The sequence below is a fragment of the Heptranchias perlo genome, chromosome 2 (genome assembly GCF_035084215.1).
Source record: "Heptranchias perlo isolate sHepPer1 chromosome 2, sHepPer1.hap1, whole genome shotgun sequence".
In the NCBI taxonomy this organism is placed as follows: domain Eukaryota; kingdom Metazoa; phylum Chordata; class Chondrichthyes; order Hexanchiformes; family Hexanchidae; genus Heptranchias; species Heptranchias perlo.
In genome coordinates, this window is record NC_090326.1 from 33486820 (window position 1) to 33503341 (window position 16522).

A 16522-nucleotide genomic window follows, 5' to 3' on the forward strand; every position below is an offset into this window, starting at 1 on the left:
TAGGCGAGCGAGTTATCCAGTGACTGATGTGGGAAAGTGCATATGTGTAGACATTGTGTGAAGATTTGATTCCTCATGGTAAAATAGCCAGTTCACACTCATTGTTCAGGCTTACACATGAGAAATGGTCATCCTGACAAGGGGAGCCAACTCTTGTGGATTCATGCACCAGCTTCAGTCAGCACCTCCAGGAGCTGAGGGGACAAAACTGGAGGCGGGGGGGGGGGGGCGGTGGTGGTTGGAGAACAGCTTAGAACTCCTACGCTATTGGGTTCAAGGGGCTAGAGTGAATACTATTCTTGCACTAAAAAAAAAGGGAGGCATAGTGGCTGTGTAAATCCATGCACTCCATTAAATAGCCTCACATGTTTAACGGTAACACTTCTAGAAACTTTTACGTGAACTTTACAGTGCTTAGACCTTCTAAAAGTGTGGACATAGACACTGGATGAGGACCTGATCAGGATTGGCTGTGATGCTCCTCACAGTTGACTTCCCTGCCTTATTAAAATGTTGCTGATATTTGATGAAAGAGCAGTGTTAGAATTTTGCTCAGGGATTCTGCTGCAACCTTATTAATCAAACTAGTCTCTGGATTGGTTTTATTTTTCCAAATCTCTCCCTTCTTCTTCAGAAAGCAACGCCTTGACTGGGAAGTGGTCCCATGGACACTGAGAGTAATGCAATACGTCGTTAAAGTTCGTTCTTTCTTTTATTGAAAAGGTTCTCTGCGGCAATATTCAACAGACCATTGCTAATAGCAAATGCAAAGGCAGTAAAGTGTCCTTCCTCAGTGAAAAGAAAATACACCTTGTTAAAAATAATACTTAAAGCATTGCGTAAGTTAGATTTGAAACCTGAGGAAATAATGAATTCCCAATACTCTTTAAACCAGCAATTTATCGCTGTCATTTTTGTATGCTGACTTCCAAAAGCAGTCACTCAACTCTTATTCACATTGTACCTGAGTTCAAAAGCGCTAATAACCATAGGTTGAATTTATTTGAGTGCTGATGAACGATATACAACATGAAACATTAACTTATCCTTCCTGTTTACAGATGTTATTGTGTACACTACTGTGTATTTCCAGTGATTTTCTGCTTCCATCGGGAGAGTGAAGCCTAAACTTTCTGTATCCACGCTGGCAGCGGGATATCACCGGCCCGTGCAATTTTCCGATTTGCCCTGGCGGCAGGCAAGGCCCCACATCGCTGGTATGGATGCAGGATGATTTAGGTGCACACACGTATTATATGTGTTGGTGTAATATATATTTATATTACAAGTGTCAACCTTGGCTCAGTAACAGCACTCTGGCCTCTGAGTCAGAATGTTGTGGGTTCAACTACTGCTCCAGAGACATGAGCACAAAATCTAGGCTGACACTTCAGTGGAGTATTAAGGGAGTGCTGCACAGTTGGAGGTGCCAGCTTTGTGGATAAGACGTTAAACCAAGGCCCCTTCTGCCCTCTCGGATGAACGTAAAAGATCCCAAGGCGATATTTCAAAGAAGAGCAGGGGATTTCTCCCTGCTGTTCCGGCCAATATTTATCCCTCAACCAACATCACTTAAAAAAAAATATCCTGGCCATTATCACGTTGCTGTTTGGATGGGATCTTGCTGTGCGCAAATCGGCTGCTGCGTTTTCCTGCAGCACAACAGCGACCACACTTCAAAAAACTACTCCACCGTGGGCTATGTAAATGGCTTCGGGACGTCCTGAGGTTGCGAGGGGCACTATGTAAATGCAAGTCTTCCTATTTTTTAAAAAAAATAATAATATATTATGCATCATTTATATAAATGCACACACACACACACACACAGAGTATGTTGAGAGATGGTGGTAGAAGAGAGGGAGAGGCAGACAGAGAGACAGGCAGGGAAAGAGAGACAGAGAGAGAGAGAGAGAGAAGAGGGGGGGGGGGGGGAAGTCCCCCCCGTGTGCTGCAGCTCTTGTGCTCTCCGGCAGGGGTTGTACCGAGTGTGCGTGGCCGGGAGCGTCCTAACGTAGCCATTTAAAGTTAAAGGGATGTGATTGGTGGGAGTGCGAGTATGAGCCCGAGTTGTGTGTGTGTTTGAGACTCTGTCTGTCTCTCTGCACAGAACGTGACTACATTATTTTATTCCCCCCTTCTCTTCTCTTTTTTCCTCCTCCTCCGCCCCCCCCCCCTCCCATGTGTTTTTTTTTCTTATTCAAGATGTAACTTCCCCACACGTAGCTTTTTTTTGTAAAAAAAAAACTTCGTCTTCTCGTGTTGCCCGGGGAGCAGCAACTACAATCTGGTGTCGACGAGCTTTTCTTTTATATATATAAAAAAAAAGAAAAGATGATGAGTGTTTTATTGAAGTGAATTATTTTTTTTTCTTCTTCTCTTCTCCCCCCCCCCCCCCCCCCGCCTCCCAACTTCGGATTTAATCAAAAGGCGAGCAGGCACGGCAAGCACGGAGAGGGAGCTTTGTAAATATAGACCAGCCAGGGCTTATCCACATCGACGAGATTGATTCATGTGGAATTTTCTCCTCTTCGCAAAGAAAATTGGGACAACAGGATGACCAGAGAAAGACCCAAGAGGAATATCATTCACAAAAGATTAGTAAGTGGCTCCAGAAGTTTTTTTTTTAAAATCTTCCTTTTTTCCCCTGAAGGAGGCGGTTAGGGTTTAACATTTTTTTTTCATCTGCTTTTATTTTTGCAAGGCATTTTTTGTTTGTTTGTTATGGTTCTGGCTGCTTGATACTGCAAGGTATCCCCATTGTACGTCTCTCTCTCTCTCTCTCGTATGTTTTATTTTCCTAATTATAGACACGATGGATTTTTTTTTTGTAATGGATTATCTCTTTTTTAAAACAAAAATGTTGGCGTCTACTCTTTTCAGAGAAGAGTGAATCGGTGACAGTCTTAGCCGTCCCTTACCGGATCAGATCTAATAATTTAATGGTTGTTGATCCGGCCTGGTGTATTGCAAAGCTTCTTCCTAGGGAGGAAAGGGAAGCGATCACGTCCCCCCACGAATACTTGTGTGCCGTTTGTTCGGCTTGTGAACCAGCGACGCCAGGCTCTTCCTCCTCTGCAAGATTTTTCCCTGCTTTGCCCCCCATTTTGGATCTTTCTACCGCTGCCGATTGGTTCTGCTTGGATTAATGGCAACCTGCATTGCCTTGTTGTTGAACTCTTATTTCCAGGCAGGTTTCTCTCTCTTTCCCCCCCCCCCCCCAATGTCCCCGTACAGCTGGATTGCATTTTCGACAATTTCTCATACAGCCCGGCGCTTGTACTCGATTTTATTTAGGTTTTTATTGCAAGTTGCACAAAAAAATGTTTGTTTTTAGAATGTTTATTTTTTTTTTGGGTTTTGTTGTTTGCCACATGGTCACGCTGTAATCTTGTAGCAATGTTTGCATTCTCCTCCCCCCAAACCACCATTCTTCAAAGAAAGGGTTACTGTCTGCAGTCGGCGGATGTGAATTATTCAGGGGCTTTAGGTAATGAAGTAGTGGAGAGATTGAAGATGTTTGGAAGGCTTCTATTGCAATTTGGGTTGCAAAGCGACAAGGTTTCTTTTCGCCCTTCACCCCCCCCCTTTAGTTTTTGGGATCTGCAGTGACCTCTGACTCGACAGACGCCACTGTGTTTAAATGCGGAAGGTGACACGTTCACCACACTATACTCACCTCGATTCCACGGAACATTGCATAGTGACTTCGATCTGCACAACACTCTTTTTCACTTACACCCCCCCCCCCCCCACCACAAAAAAAAACTCTTTGATCGGTCCCTTTCTGACACAGGAGACGCTTTATTGCCCATCTGATAACTTGTCAAATTGCTGAATCGATAGAAAGCGAACGTCAACATTCTTGGGGCATCACGGAAACAAAACGGCGCAGACAAAAAAAACCCCACAAACTGTAGTATATTTCGAAGAACATCTGACGCATTGCAGGGGTGCATTTGCTGAAATTTATTTAGAGAAAACAAATCTATATAATTTGAACACCCGGGTGCAATGTTTTTGACCCTCTCCTCAACATTGCCAAAAGCTTTAGAACAAAAGGAGGAAAAAGTTTTGCGTATTGTCCGAACAGGGGGGTGGCCCGTCTCGTTGCAAAAAGCAACTTAAGTGTCGATCTCCTTGGCGCGTTGTTAAGGACGGGGGGGGGGGGGGGGGGGCCTCCCTCTCCCACCCCCCTGGGTTTGTGTGTCTTGTTGGGATTGCTGGTGAATCGGGTGCAACAGGTTGGCACGAGGGGCCGCTTCGAACGCTGTGTCGGCCGCGACGTTCCGAGCCGTGTGCGACGTCAGCGCGGGCCGGAACCTTGGGACACGAGGGGGAGAACCGGCCTCTGTGACGTCACAATGGAGGGGGCGGGACCGGCGCGCACGGAAGCTGCGGCCGCCTCACGTGACAAGTTGCATTTTAATTCACAAAAAGAAAGAAATGAGTTGCTTCTGAAGTCTGTGCTTCATCCTGCCAGCGTCTCAGCACTGTGCTGGAAATTGTCTCTCATATATATATATATATATATGTGTGTGTGTGAGAGAGAGAATACCCTGGTAAATTTGGGGTTCTGTTGCGCTGATGCCCTGAATTTGGAGTGCTCCACACTATTAGTCATTGACATCTCTGTTACGTAAACAGCGTTTTTAATGACGAATTTGTCCTTTTTTGGAGGTTGCTGTACAGATTCTGGATAAATGCAGGGAGATAAGTGCCTGCTCACAGACCCACTCAACTTCGTGACTAGCACCGTTGCTTTTTAAAGTTCATAACTGGAGGCTGAAGCTTTGAATCAGTAATCTCAGCGCTAGTTTTTTTGATAATTGCATGGAGTAGGCTGACCACTTTAGTTGAGCAAAGAATGTCTCATACTGTAATGAAGCGACTTGAGACCTACTAGGTTAGCATGAACGGAATGACTGTTCCATCCAGCATTTGGAACAACAGATAACACAGTAGGTGTACAATTCCAACCCAGTCTTCCGGTTCTCTACCATCTGATGCATCTGTATGCCTCCTTAAGACTCTCCTCTTCAACCATGCTTTTGCCCCCTCCTGGCCCTGTTGCATTTTCTCTTCCACCTCCACCACCATTTGTTGTTCACTCTCTATCCATTGCACCACATAGTGCTTCAATACGTCTTTTTGTAAATAAATGAGTGCTATACAAATGTAAATTATTGTAAATATATCTATATCTATGTGCTCTTGCAGCAGGCAGTAGGATGATTCTGGCTTCTTTGTGATAAAGCAGCCTCTTCCCTTTAGTGAAATGCACTGTTTTCTCAGAGAGGCTGGGATTGTGACTTGCTGCAAACTTAGTAGCCAGCTGACATGAAGAGTACCAGACACATTTTGTGCTTACTTTGTTACTGCCAGTGAGAACCCAACTTTGAAAGCAGTTTGTTAAATAAAGCAGTGCGGCTGACCCCAGAGTGTTTGAGACCTATTTTTTTTTTAAAAAGTGGCTTCCGTGGGTGACTCTGGAGGCAGTGCTACCCTGATCACATAAATATGAGGACTAACTAGCAGAGCTGGGTGTGATTTTCATCACTAAGATGCTGCTTGTACAGTCCTGCAAGGGGATTCTTTTCCCCCCTCAATCATAATTTCAATTGAACATGCACAGTTTTTATGCTGTGGAATCTGCTTTGCAACGTAAATGCAGTGGATTCCACAGCAGTGGGTCCCATAAGTACTACTGCATTATAAATGTTTTGCAGCTGGAGTCAGGACTATGCCAGCCGCCCTGTGATGATGAAGCAGTCTGTTCTCAATCTAGTGAATGTCCTGAAGTGGCTGCACAAAATGCAAGTGCCATTACAAAGGCAGAGGAGGAGAGGGGAAGCCATTTTGGGAGGAGATCCTCAATGAAACTGGATATCAGAAGTGTGGAATAAACTTCCACCAAGTGCGGGTATCTTGGAATCCAAGGGGGTGGGAATTTGGAATGAGATGCAAATGAGGGAGAAGGGATAGAAATAAGGAAAGAATCAGAGAGGGACAGCAGACAAACAATAAACAGTAAGTTATGAATATAATTTTTTAAGTTCTTTTGAGCATAGGACAAATGCACAGAAAAAATGGAAGTAGGTTCATAGTTTCTTTTCGTAATCTGGGGGAGGATTTGGGTGAGAGATGCTTGCTCTGCTGTACATGGGGTATAAGTTTTATCAATTATCTTTAGGTACAGGTGCACAAAGGTTTTCACCTTTTTAATGTTAGAGTTTTTTTTTTTCACACTTTGAGAGGGTCCATCCCTGTCTGCCACGATCTTGTTGTTTGAAGATGCCCCAGTTTTGACAACTCTGCAATTTGAAGAAGGCATCATGACTGATGTACTTGGAAGTTGTATTTTTGACTTTATTAGAACTGCCCTTTATAACAATTGTAATTTGTCACTTCGCGTCAATTTCACTCGATGCTAGCACACCCCACTGCTGAGTCAGAGGTTGATGGTTTAAACTCCACTCCAGGACTTGAGCATCCAGCCTAGGCTGATGGTTCAGTGCAGTAGTGAATGAGCATTGCATTGTCAGAGGTGGGACATTAACCCGAGGCCCCATCTGCCTGTTCAGATGGTTGTAAAAGAACCCAAGACACTATTCAAAGAGCAGGGAGTTCCTCTGGTGTCCTGACCAACGTTTCTCCCTCAACCAGCCCCACCAAAACAGATTAACTGGCCACTTATCTTGCCTTGTGCTGATTGACTGCCAAGTTTGTCTCCCTAACAGTACAGTGACTGCACTGCAAAAGTAATTCATTGCCCGTGAAGCCCTTTGGGACATCCTGAGCATGTGAAAGGTACTATATAAATGCAAATGACTGTCTTTCCTCTATTACACAAACAATTTGCATTTATATAGCACCTTGCACGACCTCAGACCGTCCTAATGCGCTTTGCAGCCATTGAAGTACTTTCGATGTGTAGTCAATTTTTGCACAGCAAGATCCCACAAACAGCAATGAGATAAATGACCATAATTTTGGTGTTCTGGTAGAGGGATAAATGTTGACCAGAACAGTAGGGGAATTCCCCTGCTGCTCTTAGAATAGTGCCATGGGATCTTTTATGCCCACCTGAGAGGGCAGACGAGGTCTCGGTTTAACATCTCTTCCAAAAGATGGCACTTCTGACTGCAGCACTCCCTCAGTACTGAAGTGTCAGCCCAGATTATGTGCTTAAATCTCTGGAGTGGGGCTTGAACCCACGACTTTCTGACTCAGTCAAGATTGCTACCATTGAGCCAAGTTTAACACCTAAAGGCACTAACTAGTTGGAAGGTAGGAATACGTGTTTTTGCCACATTCAAGCCAGCCGCTTTTTGCTTTTCCGTGCTGTGGTATTTCGCCGCAGAACTCCATCCCTTTTCCTTTGGTTATGAAACTTAGGAGTACTTTCTTGCATAGTGTCAAAGACCTTGTTTGACAGATGCAATTTGTGAAGAAATGTTTGCAGCAAAATTAATTGAGTATTTGGAAGATTTGTGGTAGAAGTTACTAATTGGAAAAGTTTCTACATACACAAATTTATATACAAGCCGGCTATGTAGTTGGGAAAAGAATATGGCAATTTTAACCCTTTTTTGTTTTCGTTTAAATAGTGGACAAAAGGATTAGAGGGAGGTGTGATGTTTGTCTGAATATTGTAATTGGTGATTGGTATTGTGCTTGCAGAAAATAAATGAAAAATGTAAAGTACCGAACATAGTAAGGAAAAATGGGCAATATATGGTACTCCTCCTTGCATGGTGTTTCCACATCGTTCACCTGAGGAAGGAGGTAGCCTCCGAAAGCTTGTGAATTTAAAATAAAATTGCTGGACTATAACTTGGTGTTGTAAAATTGTTTACAGGTGTTAAAATAGCTAAGGATGTAGCTAAAAGACCTATGAGTCTTAGTAGACTTGACACTCAACTTGTCCATCCAATGCAATCAACAATGCTGATGGAATATTGAATTACTTAGCCAAAACTGTAGAATATATGTCAGAGGAAGTTGTAATCAAACTATACAGTGCTCTGCTCAGATCACATGTTGAATACTGTGTCTTGTCTGGTGGCTGAGAAACAAAGGAGACATTCAAGTACTAGATGCAGTGCCAAGAAGAGCCACGAGGCTGATTCCTAATTTCAGGAGTCTGAGTTATGTGGAAAGACTGGAGAAACCTGGGCTTCTCAGCCTGGAAAGGAGGTACCTAAGTGATTGTATACCGGTTTATAAGATAGTTAAAGGAATGGAAAAAGATAATCCAGAACTCTACTTTAAATTGTGGGAGTAGGACAAGGGACAATGGGTTCAAACTAGTAAAAGGTAATTTTAGGACTGTTATTACAAAGCTTTTCTTCACACGGGGTGATCAAACTTAGAATGGAGGCAAAAGCCCCTGAATCAAGAACAATTAGGTGTAGCATTGGTGGGGGGAGCATTTGGCCATTCTGGATAGATGAATTAAGATGGGCTTGATGGGCTTAATGGCCTTCATCACCCATAAGTTTCTTGAAACAGTGTTCACTTTGGGAACTGTTGGCATATTTTGAAGTTGCACTATAAATGCTCATGATTGAGTGGTTTGATTTACTTTTTAATTGGGTTTTTATTTTAATTTCTTGATATCTTAGAATTGCTGAGTTCTTTGCTACCTCCAAAAAAATGTTTCAAATCAACACAGCTGTTGACTTTACTGCAATTTTAGCCATGTCACCATTTTGTTTCTTTAAACTCTTCTCCCCTTCATTTACTTTGTTTTCTCCTGTACTGTTTGCAACATCCCCTGACCAAGTCTGGTAAGTGACTTGCTCCTAGGCCTCTGCTAGTGCCAGTCTTGATCTATCCATGAGGAGACATGAGGTGTGTATAAATTGCTTTGGATAACCACCTGCCCTTTCTTTTGGGGAACTATTGGTCCATTGTCCCAACAATTAGCCAAGTATGGGAGCTTCTGTAAGGAATTGTGATAGAAATTTATACCTTGTCACTCTGTTGTGCCATATGTATATGCACTACCACTAGGCTATCCTAGCATTGCAGCTGCTTTGTTTGGCCAGATTGGTCTGGAAATAGATGGTATGGTTGATCCTTTTACACTTTTAAAAGGAGAAAGAAAGTTTAAAGAAGTACATGCAATCCATTTGGGGATTCTGCTAATGACTCAATATGTATCCATTGAATAGCAAGATCCCAGGTTCCATCTCTGGTATTTGATGAGTTACTTGATCTTGGTGGGGGTGGTACAATTCGATTTAAGATGGGGACATCATCCAGAGTTGTCACTTTTCATTAATCACCCATGCAAGAAGAGTGCGGATGTGGACAGGTTCAGCTGTGATTCCCTTGTGGTTCAATAGCCTGACATTTACAGCCAAGACGCTCACTTGAATAACAGAAGGGTAACTGGTGCCTATGGAGTCATGCATCCAGCACATCGAGAGGAAAAGATTTGTTGGGGGAGTGGAGGAGGAAGGTACTCTATTTGTAGATAACCAAGATTACTTTAAAGTAAGCCAGGAAATTAGTACCAGAGGACATAAATGGAAATTAGTGAGCAGTAAATTTAAAACCAATGCCAGGAAGTACTTCTTTGAGTAAAGAAGTGATAAATGTTTGAAATGATCTGTCGGGCAGGATAGTAGAAGCAAAAACATTGGAGTTGTTCAAAGTGCAGTAAAGGATGCTTGTAGAAAATGGGTGCATTTCCAATGATGAAGTAAATATTTACTGTCTCTTAAAAGATGAAATAGCCATGTCTAGCGCCTGTCTGCAGAGAACGAGGTTGTCCTGTTGAGAGCCTGTAATTTTAAACAGAACAGCTTTGATCTCTTGCTCCCAGTACCCAGAAGGCCGCCTATGGGAACAGTGCTTTAGTTTCTCAGTTAAGTTTTCCTTGTCCTAAACTTTATAGATACCATTTTGAAATCGTTAAGTTCAACTTTTGATCTCAACAGCTACAATAAAACTGTGTGCATGACTGACCAAGTTGTAAACTAATTTTCACCAGCTTCATTAAATGCTCTCCCTCTTCTTGAGATCACTCACTAACTGCCATATGGTTGAATTTTAGTTAATTTGCTTTTGCTCACTCATCAATATATAATGGGGATTGGAGCTGTGCTTGGGTCAGGTGAGGTGCATTGATATAGTTCGAGGTCTTCTGTTGGTTCCGAGACTGCTGTCACTTTTTTTTTCCAGTAGGAGAACTTGCTCACAGGCTGAGAACTAATAAGTTTTGCACACATCCTATCCTGTATGTTGAGCTATTTGGGATGTTGGCTTATGCAGTGAAACCTATGAGTTTAATGATCTGAATTTATATCAGAAACGGAAAATGTTGTGAAATGAATTAATTTTTTTCCCCTCACTATCATTTATTGTCAGGGCAGTTGAATTTATGACTTGAGAGAACTGACTGTAGAATTTTGCAATCACTTCACTGTGATTTATAGGTAATGGGTGAAGCTCACCAAATTTGGAAGTTGCAGGGTGTCTCCTTTCTACCCACACCCTCAATAGTCATCAATGGAATTATTTTTTAGGAAGTCCTGCATTCTGGTAAATTTCACTGCTTTTTTTCCTGTCATACAGATGACAGTACAATTCTTCTGTGTGACAGGAAACTCCAAAATGAGGTTTTTGGTGTAATTTGTGTATCAAAGTGCCATTATGACTTGTACAATAAGTCATGGATATATAATAGTTATTATGTACAGATGGTGTAATTGGTTCATTGCTGTGGGAATATGATGACTTGGTGGATCTTGATTGCAGCATGTTTTTTTTTTAATCTCAGTACCTCGCCTACCAAATCAGTCACATCTGCTTAGTTGCTGTAACATCCTGCTCCGAACAATGAAAGGCATGTCAGCACAGTACATGTGGTTCTAAGGGACGTGGGATATAGTGTTCATACTGTAACATTTCTGTGTGTTTTGGATTATACTTTGCACTAATGTGAGTTTCTTTCCTCTATCAAAAAACAAACATTTGTTGTAGTGACTACACTTCAAAAGTACTTAATTGGCAGTAAAGTACTTTGGGAAGTCCTGAGGTCGTGAAAGGCACTATATAAATGCACATTCTTTTATGTCAGATAATCAAGATACTATTTTAAATTACCTTTTATTTCAAACTCTGATTTTTGTGGTATATCCTCAGTGTTTCAGTGAAATAAAATTTACACCAACCTAATGTTTTGGTGGTGGGGTAGGGATGGAGGGCAAGTTATTTTTTTGATTACGCCTCTGAAGCACCGTGGGATTTTTTTCTACATTTAAAGGTGCTATATAAATACAGGCTGTTGTAGTAATGTGCAGGATTTCTCCACACTTTCAAACTTGCAATAAGCGGGCATCTGAATTTCAATGCATGACTGCCTGTTACTGCAGTTGCACAGTATGCCTAACCTCAATCTAAACCTTTTTTTCCCCCTCTGCCCCCTTTCTTCCTTACACCCATTGCAGGCAAATTACCAGATTATAAAATTATTCCTAATTGTATTTTTTATTGGAGGCTGGGGTGGTGGGGGGGAAAGAAAGAGAATTGAATTTGCTGATCTACATGGTTTTCCCAAACTCTCTTAATTTGCAGCTGCATTTGTAGATAGTACCTCGTGACTTTAGTGTTTTCTTCTCCCCGATCCAGTACACTGTCAAAAGAATGTATAACCTAAATGAAATTATGTAGAAAGTGTTTTTTTTATATAAATTGAAGAAATAGTAGAAGAGCCAAAGTGAGTAGGTGTACAAAGGTTTATCCCAGAGATTTTGTTTTGTAACATATTAAAACATTTTCTGGATGAAATTTTAATGTTTTTAAACTAAAAGCTGGAAACAAAGGAAACGTGGACATGCTCCATTTTGGACTTGCTTCCCTCCCTCCCTCCCTCCCTCCCTCCCCCCCTCCCTCCCTCCCCCCCTCCCTCCCTCCCCCCTCTCCCCCCCCCCCCCCCCCCTCTCCCCCCCTCTCCCCCCCTCCTCCCCCCCTCCCCCCCCTCCCCTTTCTCCCCCCCCCCCCCTCCCCCCCCTCCCCATCACCACCCCTTTCTCCCCCCCCCCTCCCCATCACCACCCCCCAAGTCAGTAATCCTTGAAACTTGAGGAAAATGCATAGTTAAGGGTTAATTTTGTTCCAGGTCCTGATGTCAATTAATCAGTGCAATCCCAGTGTTCCTCTGTGCTTTACTGCTATTTGAATGGGAAAAGAATTGGGGGAAAAAAGGGGAGGATGCTGGTAGGTAACGTGTAAAGCAACAGTGCAAGAGAGAATGGTAAAGTTGCCTTAAGGTTATTGCTGGGCCAACTTAATACGACTTTATAATCTCTCTGCACAATAGGTATTCAAAGATTCTTTAAGCCTCTAGTGTATATGTGAGTAGCTGGAGCTGCTTGACTAATAAGTCAGAGTTAGTAGACTGTCTCCCAGCTTGCCATTTGTCGTATCTTAGCTTAGGTTCTGTGTTCTGACAATGCTGGTATTGACTCTACCCACCATTATACTGTAATGGTAGGTAGAGTCAGTGTTGAATATTTTTTTCTTCCAAGGTTCAATTAGAGCTAAAGGTTTTCACCTAGCTTGATTGAAATTCAGAATATTGCAAGGTGAGGTAGAGCTGCCATTTGTACATGCTTTGTGAACAGGCTTTGATGCTCTTGTGCTCATGATCAGGCCTGTTTTTGAATTGGTCAGTCTCCACATTTTTGTGCTGTAAAATGGAATGGTTCACAATGAATTCTTGTAGGCAGGTCTCAACCTTTTAATGAGTAAATTTCCTGTATTGTGTTATAGTACCTGATGTAAGGAGTCTTAGACCAGTAGCTGCAGCATCAGTCTCAGCCAGGCGGTTCCTAGTTTGTACTGCTTGCCTCCAACTGCAGATCTCCCAGCCAGGAGAGAACTCTATATTCATACTTGCAGGCATGGGTAGAGCTCCTCTCCTGACCATTACATTGAGGGCGAAAGTGGGAGTGTCCGTCCTCTCTCTGAATATTTAAATCATTTCTAGATAGGTTTCAAAAAGGGCACACGAGAATTCTTTAAACCCCAGCGGTGTGAGATTGCCTCCTGTAGAGGGGTGGTGGGGAGAGAAGAGAAAGGGGACTCTCATTCCTTATCTCTGGAGTCTGGCTGGCACCCCACTCCAGAATTATAATGTAACTTCAGCATTGCCACAAAGTGGTTTCCACTTCACAGTGACGTTAAATTTGTAGTATAACTGCACCCTAAAGTGGATGCCTCTCAACATTTGTCTTTGTGGGCTGCATAGGTACACACATGAGCCTTGGGGGGTCGAAGAGAAGAAGAGAGGTCCAATCGACAAAGCTTAAATCGGTGTTCCTGTTAACATACATATATCTCAAACTACTACTAGCAGATGTTGGGGTTTACCCACCAATGAGTCAGCAATGGTACAAACAGAAAATGCTGGAAACACTCAGCATGTCAGATAGCATCTGTGGAGAGAGAAAGAGTTAATGTTTCAGGTCGATGATCTTCCATCAGAACTGGATGAAAGGTCATTGAACTGAAACGTAAATTCTGTTTCTCTCTCCACAGATGCTGCCTGACCTGCTGAGTGTTTTTATTTCAGATTTTCACCATCCGCAGTATTTTGCTTTTGTTTTAATGGAAGGTACAGCCCTTTCTGAATCTCTAGGCTGACATAATTCAAGTAAGACAAAACCAGCAAGTAAGCAATAAGACTGGGCTTAGTTGGCCAGGACTTTAGGGCTAGATGTGGTTGGACACCCCGCCCTAACTCATGCCAGATGAGTATTGCATTTTGCTTGGGAATGTCTGATCTGATTAAATGTTTACTGAGGAATTTAGAATCGTCAGTTGTAGAAAAAGTTGATTTGTAAAGGACCATCCATGGGCACTGTAACTTTTATTCTCTGCCAGTTTTTCTTCCCTCCCTGTCTCCTTTTTTGAAGACTGTATTTCCTTTCTAGGGCACAGCTCTACACATGTTGTGCTTAGATAACGTGTTGGCAGGCTGTTCTACTGGGTTGAGGGGGGGGGAAAGAAGAGAGAATCACAACCGAGCTCGATCCTGTCTTCATCTCACATCGACACGTGTATGCTTCCAGTAGAAGTGTCTGGATAGTGATTAATAGCAGGAATCCTGATTTTTTTTTTCCTCTGTCCTCCCTTGCCTGGGATACAGAGGCCAGTGGCAGCATCCCTACAGCTGTCCTGCCTGAAGTCTGTTAACTCAGTACAGATTAGAGACGGAACCTGAGACCTTTATGGTCTGTATGACTCGGCTGTTCACTGCCTGAATCGCTGGGGAAACTTGCACTGTAATGTTATTAGTTTGTTATATTGAGTAATGTAATAGTTTGTGATGCATGTACTATAAGCTGCAGAAGGTGAAAGCAGAAGATTGATTAGAGCTGCCTGAACTTGCACAAGCTGAACATCTTGATTTTATTGTCCCTGTTTTGTATTTTCTACTCATCAATCTTTTTATCACTCTAATATTTTCAAGCTATAGATTGTGTTTAGCTATTTCTCTTTTGACTGCATATATTGCAAGAGGAGACATGCTCATTATTAGTTTGTCTAGTAACCTGTATAGTATTTTGTGGCTGGCATTTTACAGCCTTTGACCTGGATCTGTTTATACTGAGTCCTGTATACAGTTTGGAGTCAGTGTAATCAGAAATCTAAACTCCTCAAAGTTTTGATGCTGCTGAACTTTATTTCCTGTGTCTGGGGAGGAGGTGGGGTGGGGGTGGGGGGGTTGGGGGAGCTACTAAAAGGAATGTTGCACCTTGGGTTAGTGTAGATTTATTTCCTGTTACTTGGGCACATATTTTGTAAAAGCAGCTTTTTCCCACGACCGTGTCCTTTTTCTCCAGCCTGACCCACACTGGGTGCGGTCCTACTGTCACTGGTAAGCCTCAGAAACCTTGCCTAGGTGCTCATTCTTCACGTGTGAGCCGTGACTATTTGTTTTGGAGGGGGAGGGCTGGTGTATGTTACAGCCAAACCTGATCCTTTTCCGTGCTGATGTTCACGCGTCTGTGCTTCCATGAGAGTGGATGGACGATGATCAGGAGTGGAAGGCTCACCACCACCTTCTCGAGGGCAATTAGGGATGGGCAATAAATGCTGGCCTTGCCAGCGACGCCCACATCCCATGAACGAATTTTAAAAAGTGGAAATGTTGAGTCATTTTTTTCCTTCCCTAGTCTGAGTATGCTGATGCCAATTGTAGTGCACCCGCTGCTCTGCAAAGACTGAACCTGGACCTTCCCCTCTGTATAGTACAGCACCACATCACATGGTGCATTTAGTCACTGGGAGAAATACGTAAATCCAGCTTTAACAAATGGGTCTGACCATAAATCTGCCATTTTGAATGGTGCTCCCCTTCCTTAATTTCCACGCCCATCTGGAGGTGGTGACTCATACTGGGGCACAGTTCTATGGGTGCTGACAGTTCTATTGTACCTCGCCCAAGTGCCTGTTCTTATTTAGTGAGGCTAGACAGTGAGTTTGAGCTGGTTATTTACAGTGGTGGTGCATGTCATGTGGACATCATTCTTTACCCTGTCTTTCTTTCCATCTTCTTGTTTTCCATTTTTTTATTTTGTGCAAGAGGTTTACATGCTTTTTCAGGTTATGATTTGATGTAGAGTACATGGTATATGGCAGAAAGTGCACCTTTTCATGTACTCGGGATGTCCAAAAATGCTTTACTGTTTGAAGTGCAGTTGTCACATGGCAGTGAATATGTGAACAGCAAGGTCCCACAAACAGTGAATGAATGAATGACCAGATAATCTGTTTTTGGTAGTGTCACTTGAGGGATAAATGTTGGGCAGGAAACCCCAAGAAAACTCCCTGGTTCTGCCTAATTTGGCCCCATGTGATCTTTTATGACCACCTGCGCTGGTAGACAGGGCCTCGGTTTAATGTCTCATTCTGAAAGATGGCACCTGCGCGAGTGCAGCACTCCCTCAGTCAGGCACTGAAATGTCAGTCAAGGTTGTGTGCTTAAGTTCTGGAGTGGAGTTTGAACCTATAGCCTGATTCCGAAGCAAGAGTGCTACCAACTGAGCCAAGGGTGACATTTCACAGACACAGTACGTGCTTGAAGGTCATTCATAGGTATACAGTTTATTTTTATGAATCCTATGGTCAAAATAATCACATTGAGAGTTGCTGGAGTGCTGCCCTCAGTGCCTGTGGTTACATTTTTAACACTCTAAAAGAATAGTATGTTTGCATGTAGTGATGCATTTTAATAATGTTTTGAACGTAGTTGGTCACTTCAGGCAATTGCAACAGGCAAATGTGATGTTTCCAATTGATTTTTTTTTGAGTGGAGAAGATGGTATCTTTTGTTTTGATTTAATAATCCAGAGAATGTGAGTACAAATCCCACCATGGCAGTTCGAGAATTTGAATTCCGTTTTTAAAAATCTGGAAATAAAAAAAAACTGGTATCACTAAATGTGACCATGAAGCTGTTGGATTGTCGTAAAACCCAACTAGTTTATTAATGTCCTTTAGG

The 16522-nt window shown here is 42.7% G+C and overlaps 1 protein-coding gene across 1 annotated transcript in view; it reads left to right on the forward strand.

Moving 5' to 3' along the window:
• Positions 1–2079: 2079 nt before the first annotated feature.
• jarid2b (jumonji and AT-rich interaction domain containing 2b) overlaps positions 2080–16522 on the forward strand; it is a 339245-nt gene continuing 324802 nt past the window's right edge. Inside the window, exon 1 of the mRNA XM_068001688.1 lies at positions 2080–2601. Coding sequence (XP_067857789.1) covers positions 2557–2601 — 45 coding nt within the window. The 5' untranslated portion in view covers positions 2080–2556. The remainder of the gene's footprint in view (positions 2602–16522) is intronic.